Raw genomic sequence first — 14,367 nt, 5'->3', positions numbered from 1 at the left:
TATATATATATATATATATATATATATATATATATATATATATATATATATATATATATATATATATATATATATATATATATATATATATATATATATATATATATATATATATATATATATATATATATATATATATATATATATATATATATATATATATATATATATATATATATATATATATATATATATATATATATATATATATATATATANTAGTTATATATATATATATATATAAAAATATATATATTTGAACTTCATAAGGATTTTGGAGCATTACGATTTCTCTATTTGACCTTTAGTTTACTGTTAAAATATTTATAAGTAGTGGTGGAAAAAATTTCTTTTAATTCTAATTCTTTAAAGTATTAATACACATTCTTAGCTACCACTAGAAAAAATATTTTCTGAAGCTACGGAAAACCAGTTGTAGAATTCTTAACAAAACCAATTAGCCAATTACCACAATACCAGTAGTACATATTACCGTCAGTGATACATATGAATTAAGCGTCATCTGTGAAAGGCAATTTTTTACGGTTTTCTTAAACGAATTTCACATTAATCTTTATTCCATGAGATTGGTTCACAGCTTATAGCACATAGCTAATTTTATTATATTTCAATTAATACACATTATCAGAATTAATTGAGCATTAGTGTCAATAATATGCAAATTTTTTACGGTTACCCAAAACGCGAATAAGTACCTTTTCTACTTATTTTTGCATTTTAGTTCTGAAGTTACTTTTTTTATTTCAATTAATACATATTACCAACATTAACTAAGCATCATTGCTGTCAATGATAGTGACCGGTTAAAAGTATTAAATAAAAAATTTTATATGTGCTACATGCCAATAGCATCTATCTTTTTTTAATGATTTCGAAGTAAATTTGGCATTAAATTTTATGTTTCTGTTAGATCTGGATTTTTCCAATTTCATTTCAGTTTTTTTTTTTAACAAAATTAAAATAGAAAAAAGCATGTTCTGACCTGAAATATTTTTAAGTATGTTTTTATAATCAAAATAATTAAAGTTCTTAATGCATTATTCTAAATGTAAATGTCTACAATCATGAGAAGTATTAAATTTTTTTTCAAAATGAAGATTTAATTTGAAATTACTTTTTTTCAATTGAGACGTTGAATTTTCTTTAAAACATAAAAGGACAAGACGAATTAAGATTTTTAGCTATTATTATTATATAAATAGAATTAATAGAATAATCAGAAACTAGAGTTTTATGGGGAGGATGAAAAAAGACGCATGATAAATTTTTAAGTAACTTATTTAAATAAACATCTTATTTCAAATCACATTTTCATAACATTTATTCAAATAAGTAATACATAAATAAGGAATACAATTTAAAAAAATATATCTATATATTATTTATTACTAGATAGAAATAGTTTTTACACATTTTTGGTTCTTTAATAATAAAATAATGAAAAGTAAGCAAATGGAGAGGAATTAAGTAAACTTATAATTGCATTAGATTCAAGCTTATCTAAAATTGATCCTAATACGGGACAGCCTATTACTTTCAGTCTTCTTTGAGGAATTTTTAAGAAATTTAGAACATTGAAAATTGTTGGAATACCACCCGGTCTTAATTTATTGTTACCATCTTTTCTATTTATTTCTAGTTGAGATTCTTCAAAATGAACCTGCAAAAAGAGTTAGAATACTTTTTATTTTTATTTTCATACATTAGTTAAATTACATTAAAACAAATTAGAGTTTAAAATTTTTAAGAGTTCTCCCATGAAATTTTCTATCACAGAAATTAATTATTTCAGCAATTTAACACAAGAATTACGAAGGAAAAAAAACATTGGTATATCCAAAAATACATGAAACATCGCATATGAAATAGACTTCTTATGATAAATGTAAAAAAATCGTTTGAAAGTTAGGCGATATATTACCATAAATAACTAAAAAACTTAATTAGCGAAGATTAAAAAAGTAGCTACTTGATCTTAGCAAAATAAAAAGGAATACAATGAAAAACAGGTAAATATTTGTTTTTAACAAAAAGAAATACTTAAAAGTGAATACTAAAATTCTGAAATAAGTTTGGCTCATCTCTTGCCTTTATTTGTTTGTTTTATTGCACATAAACACTTAAAATTGTTAAATAAATCAATGAATGTTGTTTAAAAGTCATATTTTAAATAAACATATACTTAATAAATACAATTTTCAATGAAAATTCCTATATTTGGTACATAGTTAAAGCTGTATAATTCAAGTAACCCTGAAAGTTATTCACATATGCAAGCACTCAAAAACAAATTCCAACAACTTAATATCGTTTATATACTACATATATAAGTAAATAAATCTAATAAGCTATAAATAAATGAGTATTTACCTCTCATAAGCGAGTTCCACATCCAGGCTGCCAGTTGTATCTTCTGCAATTTATTATGCATTTCTTCTTTCTTTTCAAATTTGAAGGAAATCTGAACATTCGAAAACCTTTTTTTTTTAACTATTTGTTCAATTTATCCCCGCACAACTACCCATATCAATAGATACAGGTATCCAAATAGTCTTTAAACTCTCACGCTAATACTAACATAACGTTAACTTGCGAACTTGTCTGCTCCATAGTTCAGCTCTCACAGAATAGGAGCCTTAATCTGACATAACAAATATAAAATAATTAAATATTTAAATACGTGCAAAAACCATTTTTTTTATCAAACAGAGCTATAAGGTAGTAATTATCACTGATGTATCTTTAAAATATGTGAAAAACTGATTCTTTAAATTTAAAACAATAGCTAACGCTTAACCAATCAGAAAACTCCATTTCGTTTTTCGCTTCAGACCCGGCAAACGTTGTTTTGCCATATGAATTATTTCTAGAGTATGAAAATATATCATATTTATTGTAAGTGTGTGCGTATGTGGTATATGAGTGGAAGAGGCAAGGAGAGCTGTGAACGATGATGGAATGTGAAAATAACAACACACCAAATAATAGTTTTTTTTAAATTTATTGTAACTTCTTTTTATAAATTATATATACAACGAATTATGAAAATATTAGTCAACAATATTTATCTCTTAGTGCAATGGAGTGTACAATATTTTTTGTCATTCCATCTTCAGCTAACGAAAAATAAACTGGATGCTTTGCCCACTCTAGAGCATGCCACGTAAAATTGTCCGTGTGAAAAGCATGGTGTGCTCAAATCTAAGCCACAAACAGACATTGTTTGGCCTTGACATTTATTAATAGTCATTGCAAATGCCAATCTAATGGGGAACTGAATGCGTTTAAATTGAATTGGCACATCTGTGGGTATAATAGGGATTCGTGGAAGCAATATACTTTCACCCCGGAATTTGCCATTTAAAATAATGAATTTGATAACGTTGTTCATTAATTTTTTAACGACTAATCGCGTACCGTTGCACAGTCGTGGTGGTTTCAAATTACGAAGTAAAATAACCTGAGATCCAACTTTGAGTACTAAATTATGCGGTGGTATGCCTGGTAAATCCAATGAGTTTAAAAACTCTATTGGAAAATTTGAAGCTTCAAAGGGATCGCAAAATGCATCAACGGATTTATATGTCATCAAGTTACCTAGCAATAACTGTTGTATATTCAGATTCAATTCGCTTACGTCCACATTTTTTGCTGCTAGAATCGCCCTTTCTACCAGCCACTCATGATGAATATATTGCGTGTGTACATCGGGAAATATTAAGTTAATGAGAGCATCTTGTGAATCAATGATTGTGCAGAGATCGTCCGGTAATTTTACGCATCCAGTCTCATCCTTAGTAACTTTTCCATCACCGATGTCTAACAATTGTTTTGAGAATGTTTCAGCAGATGGATTCTGAAGCATTTGGACTCGCATGTTTGCTTTTAGTTGAACTTTTTCAGCATTACGCCACAGTGGAGATGATTTCAAGCAAGCATTGATCTCATCAGCGTACGTTGAACGCGGAATGACGGGAAGTGTTTGTCTGAAATCAACTGAAAGGAGTAACGGAGTGCAGCCAAATAATTTGTCATTGTCTTTTATATCTTTCAATGTCCTGTTCAACGCCTCAAGCGAATGTTTGTGTGACATAGTTCACTCATCCCAGATGATAATTTTACCGTGTTTCAATACTGTAGCCATAGACAATTGCTTTTTTATGTTGCACACTGCGTCTGGATTGTTTTGAATATTTGGTGGCAGCTTAAATACTGAATGAGCTTTTCTGTCTCCATCCAATAAAGTTGATGATGCAACGGCCAACGCGATGCCATTATTTGATCGTATTTCAGCCAGAATTAGCGAAATAATAAATGTTTTGCCAGTTCCACCTGGTGCATCAAAAAAAATCCACCTTGTCCTGCCGAAACGCGAGCATAATGCTGTCATATATGTTCCTTTGTTCCTCATTCATCAGTGGAACATTGCGAGTGACAATCGCTGCTATTTCTACAGTATTGTATTGAAACTCGCGATTCATGTCATTGTTTAATAAATCAGATGCACTTCGATTTGGCGAAAGCATACCGAAACGACTGAGAGGCAAGTTGGCAGTAATAATGCAAAGATCCTCAATATCAATCAGTGCTTCATTGTACATAGCATCGCTGAATGCTATCGTTAGATCGTTGCAACGTGTGCGATGTTGATACAGTATATCATCAGTCATCGAATCTTTGTAATTATCCCATAACGTTTCTATTCGGGCCGGGAAACATGTAGTTAATACTATAGCGAATAGGAGACGAATTTGCTTTGCAGTACAGTTCAATGCTGCTTCAGCAAGCATACATTCCCCCTGGCTGTCGTCTTCCAGAAAGCCGAGTGTAAGGCATTCATCTTTATACGTTGTATGCTGATGTTCATCGACTTTACATACATCTTGAAATGACAATGAGTCGGTGACATTAACCAACAACAGTCAAAGATAAAAGAACTCAGTCTGCCTTGGATTGACAGTAAATATTCTCCCCAAGGCGCTTGATTTGAATAAACCGGGGCATGCATCAACCGGTGTGCCTTGCTTGCGGGGTGTCCATTTTTTTGTTTGAGACCATGTGAAATAGTGTGGTACTTCTGAGTAAAGTAAAGTCCGTGCGAAGACACAGAAAGCATCAACACGATAACACATATCAAAAAATTCTGTGAGTGTAGTTTTTGGAGGATTTACAGCTCGGTCAATCGCTGTCTCGTTCGTGAAATATGCACGCTGACCGTTTTCAAGATGGACGGCTAAATAAATAACGGTTGGATCCCGTTCATGAATTAGGAAACCAAAGATGCGCCAAACAGCTTCATTGGAGCTGATGTCCCAGCCAATTTGGTACAGCGTTATTTTATCGCTGTTATTCACTGGAAGAGCAGTCACATTGGTATTTTCAACTCGAAATACTGCCATTTTACTGCCTTTCTTCACATACTTACAAATATATTTGATGCTCTATCTTTTAAAGGTGAGCATAAGTATTAGAGTTTAGTATGACTTGTTGCAACATGCGTGAATATTATTATATTTCTATGTCTAGTTTGGATCCGAACACGATTAAATAAAGATATATTTAAAATATGCGTTAAATTTGTCCAAAAAATGGAAACAAATTTGTTATAAAGCTATTCTCAGACCTACTGAATATACATATAAAATTTCATCAAAATCGGTCTGGCCGTTTCGGAGGAGTTTAACCACTAAAACTGTGACAAGATATATATATATATATAGATATTATCTCTAGAAGTTGTTTGTCTCATGCAATTAAGAAATAATAGTTCTAGGTATTTAATTTTATGTTTGAGCAGATATTCCTTTTGAAAATAAAATAGTTAATATTTTATTAAATTTTTAGGTTTTTGCTGCAGAAGAGAATTGTGCTATCACAAAAATGGATTCAAAAAATTTGGCTATGGTTATGGCCCCAAACTGCCTGCGCTGCACATCTGAAGACCCCTCTGTTATTTTCGAAAACACCCGAAAAGAAATGGCGTTTATCCAAACGCTGATACAACACTTAAACACGAGCTACATGGAAGGCATTATGTAAAAAGAAGGAAAAGAAAAGAAAACTGTTGTCACTGTTAAAACCTGCAATAAAATGAACTTTCCAAAACATTTAAAACTGTTATCAAAACCTTAATTTCTTGTTGTGAAATGAAGAAAAAAAAATAGTTGCTATCTGATTGAAAAAGATGATTTTATCAACAAACATATATATATACATATATATCTAGTGAAGGTGCTATTTTATTGGTTTGTGAATCAATAGTATATACATGATAGTAAAAGGTAATGCAAGTTTAAGATATATTTTATAAAAAATTGTGATAAAGTTACTTTTCTTTAAAAGGTTTTGAATGTAAAGGTTTGGTTGAAAAGGAGTTTTTATAATACTTCGCCGTTCGACTCAAGGACAAGTAATTACTATTTCAATGTTTTTCACTGACAAGCCTAATGTGGGAAAATTTACTTTATTGATGTTGGTGCTTCCACAAGCAGTTCATATAAATACAAGAATGCCAAACTATTGAGGTGGAGTCGAGAGCCGATAAACTTGTCATAGGGGGGCTATAGACAAATATCGGGTTAGAGACAAATAGATACATTTTATCAATAAAATTAAAATAAAAACAGTAGAGCATCATTTATGGNTATATATATCCAACCAGAGCTTGAATATTAACAAATTGTACGAGAGACTTAATAAACAAGAGAAGAAGAAAATTCTGTAACAAAATAATTTTATGAGATTATTCCTATAGTGAGCCACATTTTTAATAGTTAATCTCTGGTGGAAAAAAAATTCTCAATTGTTGAAAATTTAGTCGTTATAACCACTTAATATTTTAGAAGCACGCCTCAAAACTCTCTGAATTTTATTGTTCTAACATGGCCACCCATCCAAAATTTCAACTAAAATTAGTTTAATTTTACAAATAACAGAAAAGAACAATTTCTAAAGATCGAGCATTAAAGGCAGGATTAGTTGGCGAAAGGTAAATAATCTGAAGCACAGAATGAAATGGTTATATATACTTTTCCTGTTTAAATCAGTGGTTTGAAAAGGATTCAAGAATTTCTAGTTACCATGGAGATTCGTTTTGTGTGAAACAGCAGTTCCCGACATTGTCATCAATGAAAACGGTTTACCCTTCCTTTCATAGAGCATTATAACAAAATAAAGAAACGGAATTTCCTTACATGCTCTTTGAATGCTTTCTATAATCTTCTAACAAATATACCGGAATGAAACTTTCTAGAGCTGCAATTGAAGAAAACTTAGATTTAGAATAAATATTCTACATTGACTTACATTCTTTCTTGGCTATTTATTTAATTTTGTTGTTCTCCAATCTAAAATTTTTTATTTTCATTCACATTTTTATAAGAATTAGATGAAATTTTAACAACTTACAAATGTATCCTGTTTGCACAATTTTAAATCTAATAGGTTGCTAAAATTTATGACTCATAAATATCTTACAATTATAACTTATAACCACCAAATTATATTACAAAAATGAACTTTAAGTTAGAAAATTAGCCACTTTTTAAAATCGCTAGCTTAATTTTTCTGTGTTTGTTTGTTTCTCGTTAAAATATTTTTAAGAAATCAAGGAATAACGAGAGACTTTTCAAGATCAAGGTATTTCAAGGCGGTAGTTGTTTATGTAATTAACATCTAAGATAATTCAACCTATTTCTATTAAAATTATTTTTAGCTTAAAATTGGGGAAAATAAATTAAAAACGATTCCAAAAATTAAGTCATTATTTGAATCGTTTGCTCAAGAATTTCGCTTGTGTTTGTGCTTGTTTGATTTTAAAATACTTTTTTTAATAAAAGAACAAATATCGAAGCATTTCATAAGTAAAAAAGGGTTTTAAGGGAATAGTTGTTCTGAGAAAGTAACGCTCAAACACTTCTTGCAGAAATATTTATTATGAAAATTTTAGAAAAGGAAATTAAAAATTAGATATCTTTAGGTTTCGAGAATTGTGCTGGTTTTCACACTAGAATACCATTTCTTAATCAATCAACAAATATCAAGACGCTTTAAAGAGACTTTTACAGTAACAACTGGTTGAGATAATTAAGTTAAAAAATAGCTCTCTGAAAACCTTTAAAGCAAAATTTGAAAATATTTTATTTTAAAATATTTGAAAAAAACTACAAATTGTGTTTTTCCATGTTTCTCCACGGAATTCAATCTCCGGTTTCCAAATGATGGCACTGGATATTCGTAATAAAAATTACTTTTCCAAGAATTTTTGTGCAATCTAGAAATCAATTTTAAAACGATCACATTTGCAACATTTCAATGAAAACATTTCAAAACTGCTCTAATAAAATAATGTTTGTTTTCAAAATTACTTTCGCTGCAGAAACGTTTTTGATAAAAATTACGTTTTTACTTCATAAAAAAATCTTCTGAAGTTTCAATAAAATATTTTATGTGGTGTGAGTTTTGAATTTAAAAGAAATGTTGAGTATTTAATTCACCGTTTCATCATTTTAGCAACCCATATTAATTTCCCTTTCTTTCAATTATAAAATTGAAAATAAGAATAATGAGGGCTGTAATTAAGATGTATTCCTTTTCTCTTTCAATGAAGCGCGTAGCAAAATAAACTAAGTTATCTTGCCTAATTAATTCATAAGTTTTGAAGATATTTAAACAGAGTTTTCGTTGATCTAATTATGAAGAAAATTATTCCTATAATTGTGTTGAGATGCATTCATTATGTCTTATTTAATATTTTTGCATGAGAAAGAGTCAATGCGCATTTTCTTCAATTAGTATCGTTATTTGCTTTTGAATCGACTATTTTATCTTGTTTTATTTCATTTTAGTCAAAATACTCTAGTTATTTACATTTTATGAAATTGAAAACTTATCAATCAGTTTAAACTAATAAATATTTTAAACAAAAACCAAAATATTTTATAGAAGCAATACTTGAATTATGTATGTGCACTTTTATATCTTAAGAAATAGAAAGAAAAATTATATTAAAATATTTTTAGGGAAGAATAATTTATCAACTTTTGCTTGATTTGATGAATTTTGTTTTAAATTTAAATTATAAATTCATTGATTAATTTTTACTTGAGTTTCGATTAAGATTTCCCTTGAAAAATTCTATTTATTTATATTTATTACATATTTATAATATATATATTTTTTGCATATTTTTATATTTATATATTTTTTGCATATTTTTATATTTATATATATTTATATACATTTATATATATATTTATTATCTATATTTATTACTAAAAAGTGAATGAAAGTCTATAGCTAAACACATATCTACAAGAAGTAACTCACTCTACACCTAGACAGAAGAAAAACATAAAATAAGAAATAATAGAGAAAAACAAAATTATCCCATCGAAATAAAGCCACTTCTGATTACAGCCCAAATATTACTACATATTTTTTATCTGTCTTAAAATATGTGATGTTGCACACCATTTATCAATTCTAAGAGGACATCACATATTATTTCAAGTTTCAATGATGACAGTCTTCAATTCTGCCACCAACTGAAACTGCTCCTTTTTTATATAAATAGCCCTACTAAGGATAGCCCTTCACATTTTCTTAGGGAGTGTCATGAGAAAGGGCAGATCATTTATGACATGCACCCTATTATCCAAAAACTACAACTTTTAATGGTTTTACAACGTAAAGGAATGAATTCTTCTGCTGGAAACTCCTACTTGGCTCGACAATTCCCGTTTTTTCTCCTCTACTGCTTCGTTTTATACGGCCCGCTGGAGTAAAAAATCAGCGCTCATTGCAAACTATTCACAAGCAAAGGAGAGTAGAAACAGAAAACATTTTTGTGTGCCCTTACAATAGGATGAGAAAAGAAGTTGATTCTTTCGACATTATACAGCAAGGTGGAGGGTAATTAACTGTGTGGGAAGGCTTCAAATATTTATCAACCTTAACCTCTTCCTCACATTGCATAGAGGATGCCAGTGATCAAAAATTCTAGAAATCTATTTATTGCCGTTTACAAGGAAAAATAGTGTCCCAAGTCGGATTTCCCAACAGGACATTTACTTTTCAAAATTTTAGCAGCGTCGGTTTTTGTATAAAAGAAAGAAAGGTAAGTGTCATGAATGAACTGCCTTTTTACGTGTTGTGCATCCCCAAGAAAACTTGAGATCTATCCTCAGTAAGACTGTATGTACCAAAAAAAGCAGTTTTAGTTTGTGGAAGAATTGAAGTCTGCAATTATTGAAACTTAATATAGTAATATTGATGCTAAGTAGATCAGAGAAATATTGATACTAATGTCCTTCAGAAATTAGTAAATTGTACGCAACATCAAATGTTTCAAGCCTTGTTTAGACATGACGGGTATTTTAGAAATAATCAGAAGTGGCTTTATTTCGATGGCACCCTTTTTTTCTGTTTTTGATTATCCGATGTTCTTTTTTTCATGTTCAGATGGAGTTAGTCTCTTCCTGTAAACATGTGTTTAAGTATTTAGATATAGATTTTCATAATACATATGTTTGGTTTTCTTCACATCTAGTTACGGCGAAAAATCAAGGTGGCTTCATTTAGTTGGGACACATTGTAATTTCAAAAACAAATAATGTCAATAGATTTGACAAATATAATTTACTAGGGTTAAGTAACAGCATGGTTCTATTATGTCTAGTGGTTGTATAATTAGGTACTTGCGAGTATAGAAGAAGTGAAATGATTATGTCAAGCCATGTGATTTAAATCAAATTTAATAGGATACTTGTAAGCAACGTCACGCGTGTGCGTCAAACCTGATTGGCTTTTGAATCGCAAGTGCTATGACTTACCTGCGATGGCTTCAACAGCAGGTATCCAATTGTGTTTCTAACATTTATTTTAAAAGTTGTTTATCTATTGAAAATACTTGAAAACTAACTAAATCTGAGAGCCATTGACATCATTGTGTTTTCATGGTCTATATATTATTTATTAGAGGAAATATTTTATCGAAAACTTTTGGTAACTAATTATTCTGGAAAAAGTATTCTACAGATTCTTTGATAGATGCTCAGTTTTGAAAAGAAGAAGAAAAAAAATTATCCTTCTATTATTTCTGTTTTACTGAAGTTATTATATAATGCTACCAAATACTACGACACATTTCAAATAAGACAATAGCGGGAGAAGATAAGATTGCAGTAATCTCTAAGAATGGTGATCGTGACACTGCAAAAAAGGTTTCTCAAAATTGCGCAAAACTGTTTCGGTTTAGATAAAGTCTAACTAAATGGAGGCGACTTTTAAAGTCACATGAATTCGTTATGCTTAAAATTGAAGCATTCAATTTCTGAACAAAAGGCGTCGTCTCAAAAATAACACATCATATACTCAATTTTAACAAAAATGCTTAAAAATTCAAATGAAATTGTTCAATGTTGAAATGTTCAAATGTAATGTTGGAATGTTCAAATGAATACTAAATGTTCAAATGACATAACAAAAAATGTTTAAATACTTTCTGAAATGTTAACTCTCACTCAAATTTTTATGTTTTTTTCTTCTTAATGATGGTTAAGAGCCTCAGTTCATCAACCCCCATGATTGCTTCTCATTCATCAATGCTTTTTTTTTTTTAAAGTTTATACTTTTTAAAAAGCGAATAATAATAATAAAAAATTTGTTTTGTTTACAAGATGTATAAATATTCTAATTTAATTTTAACGATCACCTGGTTTGAAAAATCTACTATACTTGAAGAAAAAAATATTTAAACTTAGAAATTACAGAAGGTGTGACACATTAAAAAAAACAATGAGAATATATTTAATATATTATCAATATGTAACGATAACGTTGTAACATGCAACAGTTCAAATTGCAGAATCTTCTTATCGTTTACGATTTTTTTTCAATTTTTAAAAATTTTATATAAATGCTTGTATAAATGTTTTATATAAATGTTATATAAATGTTATATATATGTTTTGTATAAAAGTTTTATATAAATGATTGTCGATTGCTGATTTGTAACTGGATGAATCTAATCTTTTTCTCTTTTTTTATTTACTCAATTTTTTGTTACTTTTGACATCCATCAAGTCAAGAGGGAGCTTATAAAATAGATATCTCGAGACAAATAGATTTTTCTACAACAATGGATAAATAGTCATTAATTAAGGAAAAAAATACTAAAAATACTAGCAAAAGCACATAGAATCACAATTATAAAAAAACAAAACAAAAGTATTCCTCTTAAGTTTATAAACATAAGTGGCCCATTCAGCATGTCAAATTTCAAACCTGTAGTTGCATTTCTGCGGCCCACAGAGTGGCTCGTATTTTTTTTCATCAAGTTTAAGAGGTAATAATTTTCGAACTAGTTATCAAATGTCAAATATTTTTGAAAAAAAAACATGTTTAAAAAATTTTAATCTGAGTTCCTTTTTCCTAATTTTGCTTCAAATGTTTTTTTTAACCATCTATGTTGCAGCATAACGATACTGTCACCATTTATGTGGGTAAAATATATATCATGCAAACATTCCATATATTAAAAATATATTTTACTCGAAAAACTGGCATCAGTAATGCTCCAAACAGAACTTTATAAAACAGAAACAAAAAAGTTTTCTTTTTATAAAAAAAAAATCAATTCCTTTTTCAACGTTTAAGAATACTCAAAGTGTACATTTCTACCTATTTCAATTTAAACTATAAGAATTAATCGTATCCACTTTCTAAGAGTACCATCAGTTTTGCCTATAAGGGGAGGGGGTACTCTATTCATAAGATAAAGATTCATTCTTATATGTTGCCTTCAATTTGCTAAAAAATAATTATCTATCTAATTGAAGTCCTTACTTTAGGTTTTGAAAATTACAAAATCCTATTTTTACCAAAGATCTTTTATTTTTTATGGATGAAACATCTGCTACTTAAACTATGAAGATCGATATTGGTTTGAAATTAGGAATTTTCTGTCTCACAGCCCCTGGTAATTTAACATTAATTGCATTCTGGGATGGAAGACTAAAATTCAGCTTTAAATCGAATTTTCTTAATTGCAGCCCACATCTTAAATTGTTTTTTTGGTTTTTTTTACTTATTCTGATATACTCAGCAATGGAATTGCATTAAAATTAGTTTTTTTCCCTTGATTATATTTGCCTCTTATTCATTTCAAATTAAATTACCTGTGGAATTAGTTATCCTCTTTTTTCTTAATGAAGGAAATTAATTTATCTATTTATTCTATTTCGCTAAACATTTATAAAATTTAATCAAAACTTTAACGTGAAGAAATCAAATATAAATAATTAGTTTAAAATATAATAAAATATTAAAAAATTAAATAATCGTAGTTTAAAATTTAGCTTTTTCCCAGTGTATTCTTTAAGAGAGAAATTTTTTTAATGAAATGAATCGTAATTAAAATTTGAAAAAGAAAAGATATAAAAATTACTATCCATAAACTAAACAACGCTTTTCAAACAGGCCGAGATATAATACTTGAGAACAAATTTTTTGTTGCATTGTTAAAAATATTTGATCTTGCCTAGTTAGGGTGTTAGAATTTCAAATCTGAAATTAGTTTTGCTCCTAAATCTACAGATTTTTTTAAATGACATTTTAAGCCTATTTCTGATCGAAGTGTGCAAGTTTAAAAACGCTAACAGACGATCACTTAGATGTTGCAACTAATTCCTAAGGGAATTGGGACGCATCATCAGGGTCAAAATTGCATAAAAACCCATACCCAGAAATGTCATCGTACGCGAATAGGAGCGTTTTTATATATGATCTGTTCAGAAACACTCTAAGAAACGGTTCATAATGGGAATGTGCCTTTAGAGACGTGTAATGGCATTTCCGGGCATGGGTTGCTATGCGGTTTTAATCCTGATGGTGTGCCCTAACTTCTCTAGAAGTTTTTGTCGTATTCATGTCACACCTTGCTATATATAACGTTTTGAATCTTGAGTATTTCGACAAAAGTTAGGCTCAAAGTGTCATTTGATTTTCCGAGTCACTGACTTGATTTTCCAATTAACTGACTTGCCACATTAATAACATTCATTAATTCACCCATTTAAGGATTAGGAAATCTTCCTAGCCGAGTGTTCTCGTTTAATGGTGTGCAACGTGGAAGTAGCGAGTCCAATCCTGGGTAATCTCTATGAATGTCACTCTCCAACTTTCACTGTGGGATCTTCGTCTAACAAAGGCTTATAAACCATCTTTATAATCCCAATCCTGCAAATCTATATTTACCGATTCAATTATTCATCATTCTCTGCAGTGAATCCTTCTGGACTCATTTAAAAACACTCCTAATATATTAGAAAGTGAAAAATATTGAAT

The 14,367-nt window shown here is 29.2% G+C and overlaps 2 protein-coding genes across 2 annotated transcripts; both read right to left on the bottom strand.

Annotated features, from left to right (window-relative positions):
- Window positions 1-3,133: 3,133 nt before the first annotated feature.
- LOC139425481 (ATP-dependent DNA helicase PIF1-like) lies at window positions 3,134-4,114 on the bottom strand. Its single transcript, XM_071180421.1, has one exon. The coding sequence runs from the start codon at window positions 4,112-4,114 to the stop codon at window positions 3,134-3,136; it is 981 nt and encodes a 326-aa protein (XP_071036522.1).
- Window positions 4,115-4,361: 247 nt separating this feature from the next.
- Window positions 4,362-5,420, bottom strand: LOC139425480 (uncharacterized). The gene is made up of 2 exons (XM_071180420.1): window positions 5,018-5,420; window positions 4,362-4,903 (listed from the first exon to the last, which is right to left on the bottom strand). The coding sequence occupies exons 1-2, from the start codon at window positions 5,418-5,420 to the stop codon at window positions 4,362-4,364; spliced, it is 945 nt and encodes a 314-aa protein (XP_071036521.1).
- Between the last annotated feature and the right edge of the window lie 8,947 nt (window positions 5,421-14,367).

The sequence above is a fragment of the Parasteatoda tepidariorum genome, chromosome 4, assembly GCF_043381705.1.
Source record: "Parasteatoda tepidariorum isolate YZ-2023 chromosome 4, CAS_Ptep_4.0, whole genome shotgun sequence".
Lineage (NCBI taxonomy): Eukaryota > Metazoa > Arthropoda > Arachnida > Araneae > Theridiidae > Parasteatoda > Parasteatoda tepidariorum.
Note: the sequence above shows the minus strand (reverse complement) of the source record. Positions and strands in the feature narration are given on the sequence as shown.